Source organism: Dicentrarchus labrax, unplaced genomic scaffold (genome assembly GCF_905237075.1).
Source record: "Dicentrarchus labrax unplaced genomic scaffold, dlabrax2021, whole genome shotgun sequence".
Lineage (NCBI taxonomy): Eukaryota > Metazoa > Chordata > Actinopteri > Moronidae > Dicentrarchus > Dicentrarchus labrax.
In genome coordinates, this window is record NW_026136711.1 from 25,243,524 (window position 1) to 25,260,653 (window position 17,130).

The window sequence follows — 17,130 nt, forward strand, 5'->3', positions numbered from 1 at the left end:
CACAGTCACTTAAATGAAGCAGTCAAGTTCATGTGTTTGCGTAAGATAATGATTGTTTTCCATTTGCTGGTGTATATAGAGTTTAAACTGTGCTGCCTGTATTCCAGTTGAAGAAGTAGTTTGTAATAGTGTCTATGTCTCTGTGTCTGTCTGTCTGTCTGCCTGTCTGTCTGTCTGCATACTGTTATGTTGGTCTTCCTTGTGTGTTTGAATGCAGATAGAGTGAAAATGTATGCGTGACAAAGACACAGGTGTGGTGAACTTGATTTACTTTCTATTAACAACCGGGATAATAAAGCCAATATTATATAAATGATCCAGAATGAAGCAGAATTCACAATGAAATGTAAAATGAGGGCTGCAAATAATGACCATTATTTTCATTACATGTCACACAAACAATTGGTTGTTTTGTCCAACCATCAATGAAACCCCAAATATATTCAATGTACCATCGTATATACGAAAAGAAAATCAGTAAATCCTCACATTTGTGAAGCTGGAAGCAGGAAATTAAAAAAATTAAAATTAAAATTAAAATTTTAGCTTGAATTGATTAGTAATGAAAATAATTGCTAATAAGTTTCCTCTAGATCCAGTAATAGTTAATACTTAAACAATGAATGCATCTAAAAGTCATATTTTGAGCCAACCATTTACTTTCCCTGGTTACAGACTAACTTTAAAGAGTCTGAAACATAATTCTTTACGTCCTCTCTGATTACTTAGAGGAGAACAGTGACCTCATTATCTAAACATTGACAGGACAACATTTTATACATACAGTTGCGGTCAGTGTGGTTGCCAATAAAGGAGAGCTGCTGTGCGCCGTGACGCGCGCATGGACAGAGAGAAAGAGAGAGAGAGAGAGAGAGAGAGAGAGGGGAGGGGAGTTAGAGAAAGAGAGAGAGGGAAATCTCATCTCTCTAAATCAACCAGTCAGTATCCCAAAACACAAGAAGCGCTGATGATCTTCACTGAAATCCCCTCTTTGCTTCCAGCCTTCAAACTGACTTCGTCTCCGCGCAAACTTCCAGCAAACGTCCAGCATGAGCGGAGGCAGACAGCATGGATGTGCCACCTGAGGCGGACCAGAGAAACTGATGCCACCGCTCAAAGTTTCCCTACAGAAACCACTGTGACACTGACTGAACAAACACACAACTTTACGCGTGTTTTCCTGCTTTCCTAATACTTTTTACTTGTCGCCTGCCTGCTTGCTTGGATCTTGCTTGGATTCCGCGGTGTGTCTTTATATGTTCAGCCGGGGAGACGTGTAGTTTTTCGGGGTGGTCCGCTATAAGGAAGGTGACATGCAGGTTCTCGGTTGGACCATAGTTCTCCTCTGCCAGTGGATCCTACAGAAGGTGAGTTTATTATCATCCTGAGGGGGAAAAAACCCTTAATAAAAACCTTATTATTTCCAACCAACCGAGATGTGTGGGCGCTGCGCTTGGAGAGAAACACCTGCCTTCTCCCTTTCAGAGGGTCAGTTTCCTAGAAATCACTAATTTGAAAAGAATGTCCAATAACGTTTTTATCTGGTCACATAAAGATTTTTTAAAATCGATATCAGACGCAGCGGGACCTGGAGATTTCCTTTCCTTTTGATTGTGCCGTATTTCAACTGTATTTGCGGGATTTCGATAAAATCTGGAACTTGATTTAAAGTTCAGAACAGCGGTTTAGACTACAAACAAACCGCAGTAGGCGTATTTTTTTGACTTAATCTTGTTTTGTTAGTTTGAATAAACGGCTGGGCGACTTTTGCCTGATCTCCAAGCGCGCAGATTTCTGCTGTCGGAGCGTTTCCCCTTTACTCCCAGTTAAGCACCCCCCCCTTTATCTATTTATCTATTTGCGCTCCCAGCAACTTCCTCTAATTTTTCTTCAGAAGTTAAACACGCCCGTGGCTTGTTTTATTATCTCGGCATCGCTATGGCAAAGAGTTTGTACGCCTAGTTTGGCTCTGATGCTGCTGCAGCTGCTGATTGTGTGTGGTTAAATGCGTGCGTACGTGCGTGCATGTATGTATGTGCGCGCACATTCATCTTTTGGCTGTTTGCGCATTATATTAGAGTGTATTCCTGATTGCTTTACACTGACAGTAATAATGTAGTTATTATATACAAACATCCACACATAACAGAATACAATGCAATACAATGCAACAGAATACAATAGAGGGCTGTCTGTCCCAGCAGATACACACCATCTGTACTCAGTATGTCTTCAGCCTCAGCAAGAAATGAAAGGGAATAAAAACATGCCCTTTCACCATGATCCTCCTCTTCCTCACCTCTGACTCCTTCATTTTCCTCCTCCTTCCTGTTCCTTTCCTCTCTTTTGTCCTCCTCTTCCATTATGGATCAGTTTACCCTCACTGCTTTTTATTAAAACCACTTACAATATCTACAAATACCCAAAAAAAAAAAAGGAGAAAAAAAAACCCTGACACTGTTAAAGCCAGAGGTTTGAAAGACTTTTTAATTTGCCATTTTTACAAGTCCCAGAAATCAGCCCAGAGGGCGTAAAACAAGTGTTCGTAGCAGAGGAACATCACTTGATGCAAGTGACAAACTGTAGTGTTTGGACTGTACAGAGCTGAGGGAGTGGACGGGAACCTTCACTGCTATCCGATTTGCTTAGTGGCCCACAGTATCCGGCAGTCTCTCAAAAACAAAAGAAATGGTGACAGGGGCGGGAGGGAGTTTGGCATGTGTTTTTAAAAACACCCTGTTGGCTGCTGGCAGATTGGGGTTAGGTTACATTGTGACAGGTAATAACATCCACGCTTCTTTTGAAGATTGAATGCAAATCATTCCTCCTCCAAAGTGGAACCGCTCTGCTCCTCATGAGAGTGCAACTCAGGTTCAAGTATTAGGATCGACTTGGTATTAGATTATATCAGCCACGCTTTTCAGTAATGTGCCATTTGAAATTGTGTTGGATGGTGTTTCTTTTCTTTTTTTTCTGAGGAGTAAGGGGGGATGCAAGTTTGTTTATAACAACTGTGCAGCGTAGATGACACAGTGATTTTGCTGACATAATATGACAAGTTACATCCTTGGGAGAACTATTAGCTTGAGAGATTAGTGGTAAAAGAGGCGGTGAAGAAGTGAAGGCAGGTGAAATATTCACTGAACAGAGAGGAGGAAAGAGAGGAGAGGAAGTCAGCGGAGCGGAAGGAAGAAAAGGTAACATTAACCATCCTCTAACTTAATTTCATGGTCTCCTTGAACAAAACCCACCCTTTAGTAGCCATTTACAGTAACTTAGAGGCCTGTTTAAGTACATGTGTAAGTGCATAAGTGAGAGAAGAGGAGGAGACGGGGAGACAAAGTGAGAAAGGATGAGAATCCTTGCACGATATCTTCAAACTCATTTATATTTTCTGTCCGCATTAAAAACTTAAAACGTATTTTACAGATTATTGTCAAACTGTTCTGAAAAATGAATCTGTGTTTACACGCTTGGATAAGAACATTTTGTGGGTGGGTTCTTACATTTGTGTAAAAATAAATAATAATTGCGTTTCTTGCATATGATGTCCAAAGCTGCAATATTATAATTTTTTCCACCTTGTGCTTTGAAATGATATCTACAGTAACAGCACTACAAAAGAAGAAAAGATGTGTGAAAAGCTTCTTTGCTGTTTTATGCTCCCAGTAGGAACAATAGCATTAGCCGGCATCTCAACCTGACAAAATCCTCTTATCTCCCCCCATAAAACAACTAGCTATATACCCCAGGGATATTACAGCAACTGAGTCACTTTAATTTCATTATGTATAGTCCTACTTCCTTTGCAATCATGTCTTATATATTCTGCATAGCTTTGCATTTCAGTACAGTCTCTGTCCTGGTAAAAATGTGTGTGAGAAACACAACTGAGTGTGTCTTCTTGCCTCTTCGTGCCCACACGTTATGCACTTATTTGCGCTATTGCGGGGGGGGGATACAGAAAAAAAATCAAAGCCATCAGGATCAGCAGGATCGGATGTTTGTTCCACCACAGATTAAACCAGGTGGTTGGTGGTTTCTCTCCCACTCGCTGTCCATCCATCTGTCCATCTGTGGATCATCTAAACTGTCAAACGGCCCAGTTTCAACAGGCAGGAGACACCACTGGTCTGTAATCTCTGCAAATGATATTCTCTGTTCACAAACTGATTAGATATGTAATCTGTTGAATCATGATGACAGAAGCAATCACATTACTGTATATCTATTGCCTCTGAAATTGTTCCCAGAGATCAAAGCATTCTTTAACCTAAAAAAAAAGCTTGGATTCATGCAGTATTTTAATGGATTCTAACATGGTTTGCTTAAGGTTAAGCAACGATCCATTTTTATTTAATTTGTTTTCTCCCCTTTCAACAGCCCTATGCCCCATTTTTGACAAGCCATTACTTTTAAAATGAGTTATCACTTGCTTGGTGCAGTGAATAGTTCCACCTCAGGCTTTGTATTAGCCTTAAGGAGAGGGAAATTTAATTTAACGGTGTGAAGATGTCACATATTTTAGACTAATGTAAAATAAAACATCATTATAGACATGTAGGCTCTGCTTTGCACAACCATCTGTCACCACTGTTCATGTTATAGAGCTCATGTAGGTCTGTGGACTTTCACATAATTCTTGGTGGTTTGAAATTAAAACTTTATTATTATTTAAAACAAAGTTGGGTATCTATAATAACTGCAGAATAATATTATAATTCTCCAGTTTTAAGATCCAGTTCAATCCAGTTCCAGTTATAATAAAAGAGGCAAAAAACAGGCAGAAAAATGAACACTGTGGTGCACAAAGCTCAATTACAAACAATGTGTGCACCCTCTGTTTGACTGACAGCTCAACTACACTTGAAGTTTCAAGAAAGGTAGCATTATGTCTGAAATTATTGATAAGGCGATGGTATTATTTTTAAAGCACAAAGGAAGAGAAACCTATTCAGGAGCGTGAACATGCTGCTGCTGCTGCTCTTACTAGTGAACAGGCCTGTTGAGGGTGTTTGGTTCTCTTCCTGTTGGAGCCACCTGTTCATGTTTGATATGCGGAAGTTAAAGGTGTTCCTGGGTCAGAGATTCAGCTACTATTCATGCATAGCAAATGCACGCTCATCTCTACTTATTTATTTATTTTAAATTGCTCTCGATCGTGATTTCAAAATGTGTGGTGGAAGTTAGATGCTTAAGTAAAAATTTATGCCACACTGTATTGTAATGCAGACAACGTACCCCCTGTGAGTGTTACTTTATTATATGTGTTTTGATTATTTTTACTGATGCATTCATGTGTACGTAGGATTTTACTTCTGTAGTTGTTTGAGGAAAAGATGATTTTAAACATTTTATGTACAGTTGGGTAGTTGTATGTTGTTACATTCCACCACTGATTGCCACAGAGCTACAGTAGGGACAGTAGGCACATACAGTACCTAGTACTTAAACATTGTGCTGTGTGAGTCCTATCTTTTGTATTATTTTGTGTGATGGCCTTCTACTGTAACCACAGCATTGGAATTTGCATTCAAACTGTGTAACTCAACAGTTCTCTAATTAATTTCAAGGGTTTTGTATTTTCTGTCACTTTCAGTGCAGAGGAAACAACATGTAAGTTTAATAAAACGTATTCTGGCCCCGTATCAACCTCCTCTCATTCTGGCCCTGTGCCTCATTGCTATTAACCTAATAGTTGCTGGGAGAAAGACAAGAGGAGAGTGAATAAGGGGTATAGGATCAATTTCATGTCTAAAATAGATTTAATTCAAATAAATCTCAAAGTGCTATCGGAAGTGTTCAAAAAGCACAAAATATATTAGAGGACGAGGTGAGGTAAATAAAGGAGCAGACTTTTCATGTCCAGCCACTTGAAAGTAAATATGCTACACACATTAACTCATTCACTCATTTACTGAAGTCGCTTCTTCACGTTTTTTCTCCAACCAGCTCCTTCCTAATCAGTCTGGAGCAGAGCAGATGTGTCTCAGGTTTAAATGCTGAGACACATCACACTTCTTTAGGCACACAGGAAACAGCTGAAAAGAGAAACTGTGGTGTTTTCACTGTCACATGTAAGTGACTTTGGAACTAATTTAAGGGTTGCTTCCTTAAACTTCTTAAAATCAAGACCCAAATTAGAACTAGGTCCAAATCTGGGCCTACTGATCCGTCAAAAGTCCATCAGTCTGTGCTACATTTTGGATGTAGTTCAGTTTATTGGGAGCAGAATACAAAGATTCAATCTAGAATTTGAGTCCTTCACGTATTAGTTCAGTGCCATTTGCTGAGATTATGAAATTACACTGTTTGTGAAATGCACACAGGAGCTTTTCCTGTGTTCCTGTCTCATTTTGGCCCTTTGGTATTTATTTAGTTTTTGTAGCGCCACCATCAGGGAAATTATTGCAACAATTTCATGAAACTCAGCACAGTTAAATGATCTGTTGGCAGCCTCCACTCACCCTGTTGGTACCATCTCCTGTTATGCACAGTTGTACGGTGGAATAATTGATGTTATTGCTGATTTCCCGCAGTCTGTCAGTCAGTCTGGAGATATTTGCTCTCCTCTTATCCCTGGTCTTAGCTGTTTTTCATAGTTATTTTGAAAGAAATGCTTTTTTAAACAGGACAAGGTACTCACAGTAAGAAAAGAAAGGATTTTGTTAAAAATAAAGTACATTTTTCTGTTTAATTTTACAAACTAGCCTCCAGCTGTCAGAAGAGTCTTGCTTTGGTTTGGATTGAACTAAGTTGTGAATGCCAGATGGTGGGCTTTCACATAACTGCAAATAACATTGGCGATTGGTAGAAGCTTTTATGTTGGAAAGAAAATGGAAATCAGAAGAGCAGAAGCAACCAACTTGAATAAAAACGTGCCCTCCTGTCTCATTTGGGCTCTTGTGGTGTTCCACAAAGCTTAATATAAAACGGTAAACAGTATTTATTTTATACAGTAACAGTTGACAGCAAGATGGCAGTGTTCAGATACAACAAAATATGTTTCCATTGATTTTGTATACGATTTATTACCTTTACTGGCTGAATTAAAGTCAATGAAGTTCTGTGTAATTTTGAAATCGGTGGAACAAAAGGAAAGTTCTTGCGAAGAAAAAAGCTCTTATCAAGGTGCCTGCATATAAAACTTGTCACATTTAACTGTCAGGATGAAAAATCTAAATTATGCAGAAACTGGAGCATTTAAGTGGCTGCACATAGTTGAGAATTGGGTAGTTACTTTAGTTATATAAAGCCTAATCAAAACACTGCAATGTCAAATTATTTTTTTCCACCTTATTTTTGCCCAACCAAATAAGTATACAAAATATCTGTGTACAATGTCAAGGCTGCCAAACTGTGATGTGAATACATTTTGTGTCTTTCAGAAGGTAAAAGTGACGCTTTAGCTGAAGAATATAAAACCAATGTGTAGCACTGTTTTAAAATGATTTGGTTGGTAGGGGAAGCTGAATCTAGTTAATAAATAAATCTTAAACTCTCAACACATCAAATATTATAACAATGTGTGGTGCCACTCGTTTAACAAATAATAATTAAAAGACAGTGGTATAAGGAGTATTTAGATCTTTAATAACTTGCTGTAAAATTAACTTAGTGGCAATATTTGCTGTAACATGTAGTGATGTAGTGTAGAATTATAAACTAGCTACAGTAATGTATAAATGTATATATAAGTATAGTATAGTAAATGTGATCAGATATTTTCAAGTATTGCTAAAAGAGACAATCAATGAAGGCTTTAAGTTGTACTCTACTTTAAATCTTAACATTTTTGAAGTGAATTGAACAATATTAAGCACTCATAATGAATTAGGTGCCAAATGTATAGCAGACATAACTGTGGTTATAGTTTTTAATAGTGAATATTCCCACTACTCTATTTTTGAATAAAGCGCTACAAATATAAATCAGTTATTTCTACCATCCTGAACTTGGCTCAGGCAGCAGCTGAGATGATTACGTGTCAAAATGCATTTACAGTACAGGCTGGTCGTCCATCAGTGTTTCAACAGCACAAGCTTTAACATAAGGACAAACAAACCCTGACCTGTTGCAAGAATTAGAGCTACAGTGAAAACACGGCCAGACAGAGAAAGAAGCAGAACACTGGGCTCCACATCAGACCATGCAACCCGGGTTTCGCTGCCAGGATAATCTGGAGACGAAGGCCTGTGCACAGCTGTTGCCTCAATCCCAAGAGGGTCTCACATCTCAGCGCCTGATCCACCGTCCAGCCTCCGACACAGCTCTCTATGTAACTGCCAGCTTGCGAGGTGAAGGAGGAGGTGGTGATGACGGAGATTGTTGGGAGATTTTTGGTGGGTTGGGATGATAGAACGTGAGCAGGAAGTCTGTGAGAATTTCTCATTGTTCTAGTTTTCGTATCCTTGTAGGCCTTTATTCTGACTCTGTGTCTTCTCTGTATCCTCTGTTTGCTCTCTGTCTTACTGTCTCTCCTGAAGGGAAGGGAAGGAGGATGAGGGCAAAGCAGGCAAAGCATAATATGGAGGTCCAGGTCAAGATAACCACACCTGATCTGTCTTGAGCTGAGCTCTACTCACACTGCAGAACACACACTCACACAGCATTTTAATGCTTCTCCGCCTACCTCAATAGATGTGCTACCATTATTACAATAGTACTGTGTATGACTCACCAAGCCTTATGGAGCGACTATAGAAAATTGCTCCCTGAGAGGAGTTGTGGGGGGCAAAAAAAGGGAATGTCTGAAAAAACGATAACGCCTGAAAAGGAATCAATTTGAAGATATTACTCGTAATCTGTTTGCTGCAAAGATATGTGACATAGACGTGCAAGCATAGTCTGGAGCTATGATAAAAATTGCCCCCAAGTACAGGCATACATGCACGTATACATTCAAGAGGCAAAATTAAGAAATGCATGGTACCCGATCGTTCATGTTGTCAGGACCAAGGTGTGATAGACGAAGAGCTTATCTTAGCTCTTTTACACAACAATTACCATTGAGGTGGAGGGGAGAAAATGAACACTTAGCTGAAGCCGATAAGCGGACATTACAACTGGGTGTGTCATGGCCCTGTAATGCTGTCTGCTCAGAGGGCAGACATCCATCACTGCACCATGTCCTGAACAGAGGGGAAGGGCAGGGGGAAGCTCCACAACTTCATCCATCACTTTTTCAATTTTAACTCAGAGTGAGACCAAAATGTTTGAATTCATTGTTTTGAATATTTGGGCTTCTTGATGTTTTGTGCAGGAGTTATTTACTAGATAGGGCTGAGTGTCCAACCTTTGGTACCAACTCCAATGCACTGTAATTATAACTGAATGTCAGATTTATAATATTGTTTAGTAACTGTTTGGTCAGATAGTTAATGAGTTAGATATTTCTCTTCCAGTTTCAGGCTGTATTTTATTTAGGCAATGTGTGACTGCTTGTTTTTATCCATGGCAGTGGCAGAGCTCTATGGATGGCAATGTCAGTCAGTTGGTCCTCCACTTTCATCCAGACCAAATGTCTCAAGAACTACTGGAAGGATTTGAGCTTACATTTCATACACATATTCATGATCCCATAACTTTTGGTGATCCACTAACTTTTCCTCAGAGGAAATGAAAATATTTGGTGTTTGGTGAAATATCTCGACAGCCTTTAGATAAATTTGGTACAAACATTTATATCCTGTCGGAATTAATTGTTATAGTATTGGTGATGCCTTAACTTTTCATATGGTGCCATCATCAGATCAAAATTGTTTCAAGTACTGTGATTTATGACCGAATACCTGCAAAACTTTGTGTTTGGTGCTGATTAGGAAACGTTAGCATGTCAAGTCATGTCAAACTAAGACAATGAACATATTGCGAGCAATAGCTTCTAGCTCAAAGTAAGTACAGCGCTACTGACACTCAGGTCTCCGACTGGCACTGCTTTGAAAAAAATATTGCCAATCAAAACACTGCTGCTTCAGAGGCGGTGTTTTTTGTTTCTTTTCTTTAGTAATGTATTCAACTATCGGTTTGCCTGAACCTCCACTGGGGTTTTGTTGTTGTTGTCCTCTTTTGCATGACTTAATAAATAAAGCAGAAGAGGGCGACTCTGGGTGTGAAGTGGTCAGCCCTACTTTAGATTGCTCTACTGGTGTTGTTCCACTTTGAGAGGTCCCCAGTCATCTTCGTGATGTGAGCAGTGTGTTAATCTCGCTCTCTCTCTCTTTTTCTGGCTGCGAGGAGCAGAGTCAAGCTTTGGAAATAAATCACATCAGAATGGACGCTTGGCTCCTGATGATGGGCACTGTGTTTGTTTCATACATACATGATGAGTAGCTCGGTTCTCGGCGGGGGCCACCAGTTACGGCATAACGCTGCTGCCCGTGGTCAACACGTTGCAGCCCCCCCTGGGAGAAAACACACACTGTGCTTCATACTTTAGCTATTTAATATAGCAGTGTGTATTCTGATACGTTCACGTGTGTTTACTGATGCAAGAGACAAGCATGTGAACTGAACGTGGTCTCACACAGAGCGCTGAAATGTTGCAGAATCTTAAGAAAACAACAGTTTGTGTGTGTGTGTGTGTGTGTATGTTGTGACGGGTGTACGTCTATATATAATGCACAAAATATTTGTATTTGAGTGTAGCACACATAGTTAGAAGGTATTAGACAGCCTTGGGTTTTCACAATGTCTTATGATTAATAGTGACACACCTAGGGGAGATATATAGAAACGGATTTTGTGCATGTAATGAAATATTAAAGTGTAATCCAAGCGACACCAAATATCATAACTCATAGTGCAGACGGGAGAGAACGCTCAGGGTCAGCTCAGTGTGAGGACCCTGCCACAGATGGGACTGTGGAGAAGGGATTAGTTTTTATCATTTTTTAATATCTCCACCATGGCTTGTAATGCATTAATTCAGACATGCATTGAATTTATTGGAGAACTGAAGCAGGGTGAGAGAATAAAAAAAAGGAAAAGACGTAGGTAACCTAGCTAGAACGGTGACCCCTTTGGTAAGCCTCAGTATGCACTAAACCCTCGGCAATCCCGCTGTATTAATAAATAACACATCCTGCGGAAATCCACTGGAAATACAAGAATCTTGGGGATTTGATGTTGTTTTTTAAGAAGACATGTAATAAAGGAGTCTCGTTTGCATTCTTGTTTGTTCCTTTCAGGATCTCGGGAGCTACATGGGATGCATTATTAAGATGAAAGCAGGACAATGTATTTGCACAAGCTGTTATTTTTGGGGATTTCTTCCCTGTGGACTGTTTGCTCACGTCAAAACTTTCTTTATATATTGGGACTGGAGCTTAATGGAGAGTGGTCAGGAGATTTCGGTGGAAAAGCGAGCACTCCCCAGAACCACTTGGTCACAGATCCCTCGCATTTCTCTCAGTCATTTCTCTGTCTTTCTCTCTCTCACTGTCTTTCATCTTACACCTCTCTCACCTGCCACCTGCCCGTCAAAACCTTCACAATCGAGGCTCTATCTTTCAGTCCATCGCCCCATTTCTCTTCTCACATGCTCTTTCCTCTTCCTCCTCTCCCCTGCTCCCCCCGCCTTGATACTGGTCATGCCCGGCCCACAACTACTTTGCCAGTGTGTCTGATTAAAATGTAGCCCTGGAAGAAATAAAATATGTGAGGAGAATTTCATAGTTTCAGCTTCCAGCTCCTTGTGTGCTCTCATAGCTTGTGCTGGTGGTTTATTTTTCCTTTTTCCTCTCCTGGTGGTTTCTGGCTCAAGTCACCATGTTTCTCTCTGGGTGTTTCTGGATCAAGACATGGCAGTTCTCGCTGCTGAATTATATAAAATCTCTGCTTGGTTTTTAGTTAATTAGCCTGAGCAATGAAGAAGCAGGGGGGATGGGGAGATTGATGGCAAGAGGGAAGGCCTGGTGCGTGCGGAGGCAGCGAGGGTAGACTTTCCCTCCTTTAACTTGGTCCAAATTGGCCCAAAGGAGGTTGCTGGGGAGGGAGTCTAGGTCAGGGCTAAGGAAGGAGAGGAGTACAGAGCAAACTGAACTCGAGGCTGTGTGGGCAAATAGGAACATCAGAAAATCATCTCACATCTCAACTCCCCTCACTTTGGCAAATTTCATTATACTCCTCATGCAGAGCTTAACTGTCAGCGTGTGTTAGAGGACCTTGACATGCATGTTACTACTTTATGCCTTTGATGTTATTACTGATTCTGAACAAGGGCATTATATATTTTGAAGGCTTGTAGCTGCCTGTGAGGATGTTACTAATGTGTGAGTAGGCTTGTAGAAACTAATTTTGTTCACTCACTGCAGTCTGACAGGGCTCGCTATGTGTTTGTTTTGGTTAGAGTCTGCTGGTTGCGGATGATTGGATCCACCTTAAACAATGGATAGATAATTTGCAACCTTAATGGATGAACACATCACTCAGTTGGTGTTTGGCTAGTCAGAACATTCACTTTTCTGAAAACTGAATTGTAGATATATATAATTAGTTTCTCCATACAACTCAATGGTTCATTCGAACTAGTCAGAATAAAAGTAAAGATATTAGAAGGTCCTGTCATATCAGACAAGATTGATTGTTCTGACACTTAAAACAATCGCAGTTTTACATTTTCCTGACAAGCAACCTTTAATGTTTATGCAAGTAATAACTATTCTTTCTTGGAATCAATCACATAAGTAGTGTGATGTTGTTTTAGCGCCTCAAAACCTCTGAAGGAAGAGGATGGGGTGGATTGTTAAGGTGTAGAAACTGCAGTTTGCATCCTCTCTCCATGATCACTATCTTTCCCATTACCTTAACCAATGACCTTTAGGTGAAATTGTTTTTTAAAAGAAAAGCCAACATTGACAAAAAGTCCCAGAAAAATTAAGATTTGTAACATTTACAAGTACATGACCCTCCTGAGCTTCCTGTGATACGATTGAAAGCTCCAGAACTAAATTAAACTTGAGATTATTTTTGTAAAGCACTGACATACAATGTCATGATGCCAATAGATCAGAAAACATATAGGTTGTTTTTAAAATGACAAAACATTTTCATTTTTGTTCAGAGAATTTCTTGGTTTTGTTTAAGCTAAAAATATGGTCCCAATTTACCTCAGCAATTCACCAAAACTGTCATCTGGATAAATATGTGGGGATTAAAATACAGGCAATGCAGTCACTGAATCATGTTTGATTTTACACCTGCACCGCTGTTTAAATTCGGGAGCTGGGGGTGGGAAAGTGGTGCTCAGAATCAAAATATAGCTCTACTTGTCACCATAATATTCTCTTAGGTCACTGATTAGTCCAGGGCCCAGACTCAAAATGGAGCTCGTGAGATTTAGGCTGGAATAACAACTGCCTGTAAATTGGGAAGATTTTTTATAACTGCTGACAACGAAAATTACAGTGTCATCATTTCATTGTAGCTAAAAATTACTTTCCATTTTAAAACCTTTATTTACCACCGGAACTACCTAGCTAACATCAAACAACAACTCAACATTTTTTAATCAATTCCAGTGGAAGCCTTAAAAAAAGATAGCTGGAACTGCAGTCCTCATCACTCATTCTTAGTCACAGCTGGATCACACATGCCCATATCCAAAAAGAAAAAGCTTTCTCTCTGTGTCCTGGTTAGAAAACCGCAGATGGAAACAGTTTCCTGAAGCCTCAGTTCACTTCGCTCACCAGATGTCACCCTCCCCTCGGCAAACACTTGGACCAGACCCCAACCTGCATGTAGCGACATGACCAGTCAGTGACAGTGACATAATGTGGCACCCATAGAAACACACAGACAGAGAATGAAGGTCTAGGAAGTGACAGACAGTGAGACATGCGGAGAAACAGACACATATGTTCCACCAGCGAGAGGCCGATCACCTCACTGCAGAGCGCTGTGCTTCTGTATGTTCAGCCAAGGAGAGTGTGAACAATGTAATGCAGCATAAACAAGGAGGGCAACAGCAGAACAGCGCAACCCCTGAAGGACCAACCAGGGAATGCTGATCAAACTCTTCTTCCTCTCCTTATGACTTTGGGCAGAGAAGTTGGCAACAGTATAACCTTAAGTGCATGTCTGCTGTAGTAAAATATGTTGCATGAGTGACTGCGTGAAGTTAAACTAACTACAGTTTAGGGATGAAAAGACTAATCGCTTGAATGAATCAAGTTAATTTTCAAGCTCTGTGATCCATTTGACTCGTCTTATACACACTGCAGGATTTTACACGTCCTCATTTCTTTCATTCTATTTTTTTAACAAACTTTTCAGTCCAATTTTTTATGTTTAGTGAATTTTAAGTCCAACTGAAAATAAATTGTGTGGATTTTTTCTGCTACAGGATACAGATCTGTTTTTTTCCCCCCAAAAAAGGGAATATATATATTATATTATAGGTGTATAAAGTGTGTTCAGTTCAGTCTGTTCAGTAAGAATACTGCTGTTACTTTATAATAATTTGCATATAACCAACCAAACCAAACCAAGCATTCGTCACTACTCTATCATCTGATGACAGGGACACTTATCAATGGGAAAAGTGATATTTGCACAGGTGTGTTCAGGCAAATGTGTAGAAGAATTAGTGAGTCCAAGTAATTTACTAAATTTATTAAATAGATACTTTAGTCAAGCAACCTTTGTCAGGCATTTCCTATAACAAATAACAATAAGACTGCATAATTATATACAAAGTACATTCCTACAAAGAACAACCAATACAAGTGTGGTGGCAATTTGTTAAATAAAGCATACAAAGTATGATCTTGTCTTTCTATAAGGTTTTATTCAAGTCATCCATGAATGGTCTCAACGCAACCATCACACACTCTTGTATGTGAAAGCACGAAAGAGCCAAGAGTTGAAGAAGCAGTATGGTTGTATCCCTGTTGGAGCGTCACTCTAACACAGTTACACATTCCTGAGTTCTGGGACAGTAAACAGACAAATAGTGTGGTGAGATGATCATGTCCTTGGCTTTCTTCTGAAGTCTCGACATCCCGCTGTTTACTTGGACATAGAGTGCAGTTAGAAACAAGGTTACAAAGGTTATATGCATATAATAGCCTCTTTAACAGTTGAGTTTGGTTTTACAATGACCAGGTCAAAGGGTTGTATAGGTTCTTAAAAACTGCCATTACAACAAGCAATCAAGCATTCCTAAAAAACAACACCAGAGTTAGAGTGGGAAGACAAAACAATGCCCAATTCACAAAAACAAAAATGTCAAAAAACCACAAACACACTTTTTTTACATACCACAAAAAGAGCCAGACTTTTAACCAAACCCCACAATAGCTTTCTAGCTTATGTCTCCTTGTTCTCTTGTGTTAGACCTCAGCTTGCTGAACGAGCTACCAAGCAAACGCCACAAGAAGAAAACTCCTTTTGCATGTTAGACAGTTGATTGAACAGTTTACAAGCAAATGTCAACTTTGGTAAGTTTGGAGGCTAAATGGTGTCCATATTCTTCAGTATCATTGCTGGCTAAACACTGTCTGTTCTTAGCTTGTAAGCAACAGCACGTTTGCTCAGCTGTCAATCGAACACCTACTCAGCGGTCTGATGGTTAAAAGAACATTTATGATGTTCTCCAAAGACATTTTTAGCTTTGTTTTACTATTATTTATTCTTTCTTTGGATCCCCTATAACTCCCACGACTTGATTGACATATCTTCCTTTCACCAATAAAAACAATACATTTGAAAATCATTATTAATTTTAGCCTTAAGTTGACTTTCCTTATGTAGCTCTAGCATATTTTAAACAAAGACAGGCATGTCGGCTGGTCCGCCTCTTTCAGACTGAATATCTGAACAATAACTCGATGGATTGCCATGACATTTGTGCAGATCCATGATGCCCAGATGATTAATTGTTATGACTTTTCTAATCTCCTGACTTTTTCTCTAATGCTACCATGAGGTTGACTCTTGTGGGTTTTTTTAGTGGTGTTTCAGCAACTTTTAGATAAATTGCCATTCAATTTGGTACACTTCACACGTTTGCATTCGCCTCAAGATGAATTGTAATAATTTTGTTGATCCCCTAACTCTTTATTTAGAACACCATCTGGTCAACATTTCAGTTTGTCCGCACTGCATGTTTAGTGTTTAATAGCCAATTAATGTGTGCTAACACTGTAAACTAAGACTGTGAAAATGGTAAACATTAAACTAAATATCAGCAAGTTAACATTGTTAATGTAAGCATGGTGCCATGCTCGTGTATTTGTGGCATTTAGCTCAAAGCACCAGCTTCGCCACAGCCTCACAGAGGCACTAATGTCTTGTTTAGTTCTCCCTTCAGTCCCTCACCACCTTTACTACTACCTCTTAAATGTTTTCCCAACTCTTCTTGTTTTCTAGGTATTCATTTCCTTTATATTTCCTTCTATCAGTCTGTGTGCTTGGATGTTTTCATGTAGTATAGATAAGGAGGCCAGCGTGAGCTCATGTCTTGCAACATCAGACAGAGGAGTATTGAGAGGCCAGCGTCGTGTCCTGATGGCCTGCTGAGCCACATAAATCAAACACATGCACACACAAGGACAGAAAGAAAGAGATTAAAAAGATATCTGTGAGAGATTGACTACCTGCTTGCCTTGTAAAATAGAACTGGCAAAAGGTTAGAAAAAAAAACATACTAGTGTATATACGTACCTGTGCAGTAGTCTGGTATCAAAAATTCCCGTGTAGACCTTGAATGAGTAAACCCTCGCTTCGTGGGCGACGCACAATCAGGATTTATGGCGTAGTTTAGTAGCTGAACATCATTCTTGAGATCGACTTGAGGACTTAACCTTAGAGTAATATCAAAAATGATGTGTCCACAAATTTTGCTCCTACATTATTGTGTGCCTCAAGGTTTATCACATCTTACAAAATCTCATCAGGCAAAGCAATTTGTATTTAACTGGATGTGCATTATTTGGAGATTGCCACATGGAGATTAAAATGAGATTTACAAATGAATGTTGCTGATAAATGTTTTTTGTAATTTTCTCTGATGTTTAATCCACGAGGTCAGTGCTTCCCACAAGCCCCCCTGTGACACCCATATCAATTCTGTAATTCACATTCCTCCCCCACCATTTTTTGCATTTCTATATCAGATACACTACCTGC

General features: G+C 39.6%; 1 protein-coding gene across 1 annotated transcript in view; it reads left to right on the forward strand.

Moving 5' to 3' along the window:
• Positions 1-886: 886 nt before the first annotated feature.
• LOC127372403 (neurexophilin-2) overlaps positions 887-17,130 on the forward strand; it is a 40,771-nt gene continuing 24,527 nt past the window's right edge. Inside the window, exon 1 of the mRNA XM_051416071.1 lies at positions 887-1,367. Coding sequence (XP_051272031.1) covers positions 1,314-1,367 — 54 coding nt within the window. The 5' untranslated portion in view covers positions 887-1,313. The remainder of the gene's footprint in view (positions 1,368-17,130) is intronic.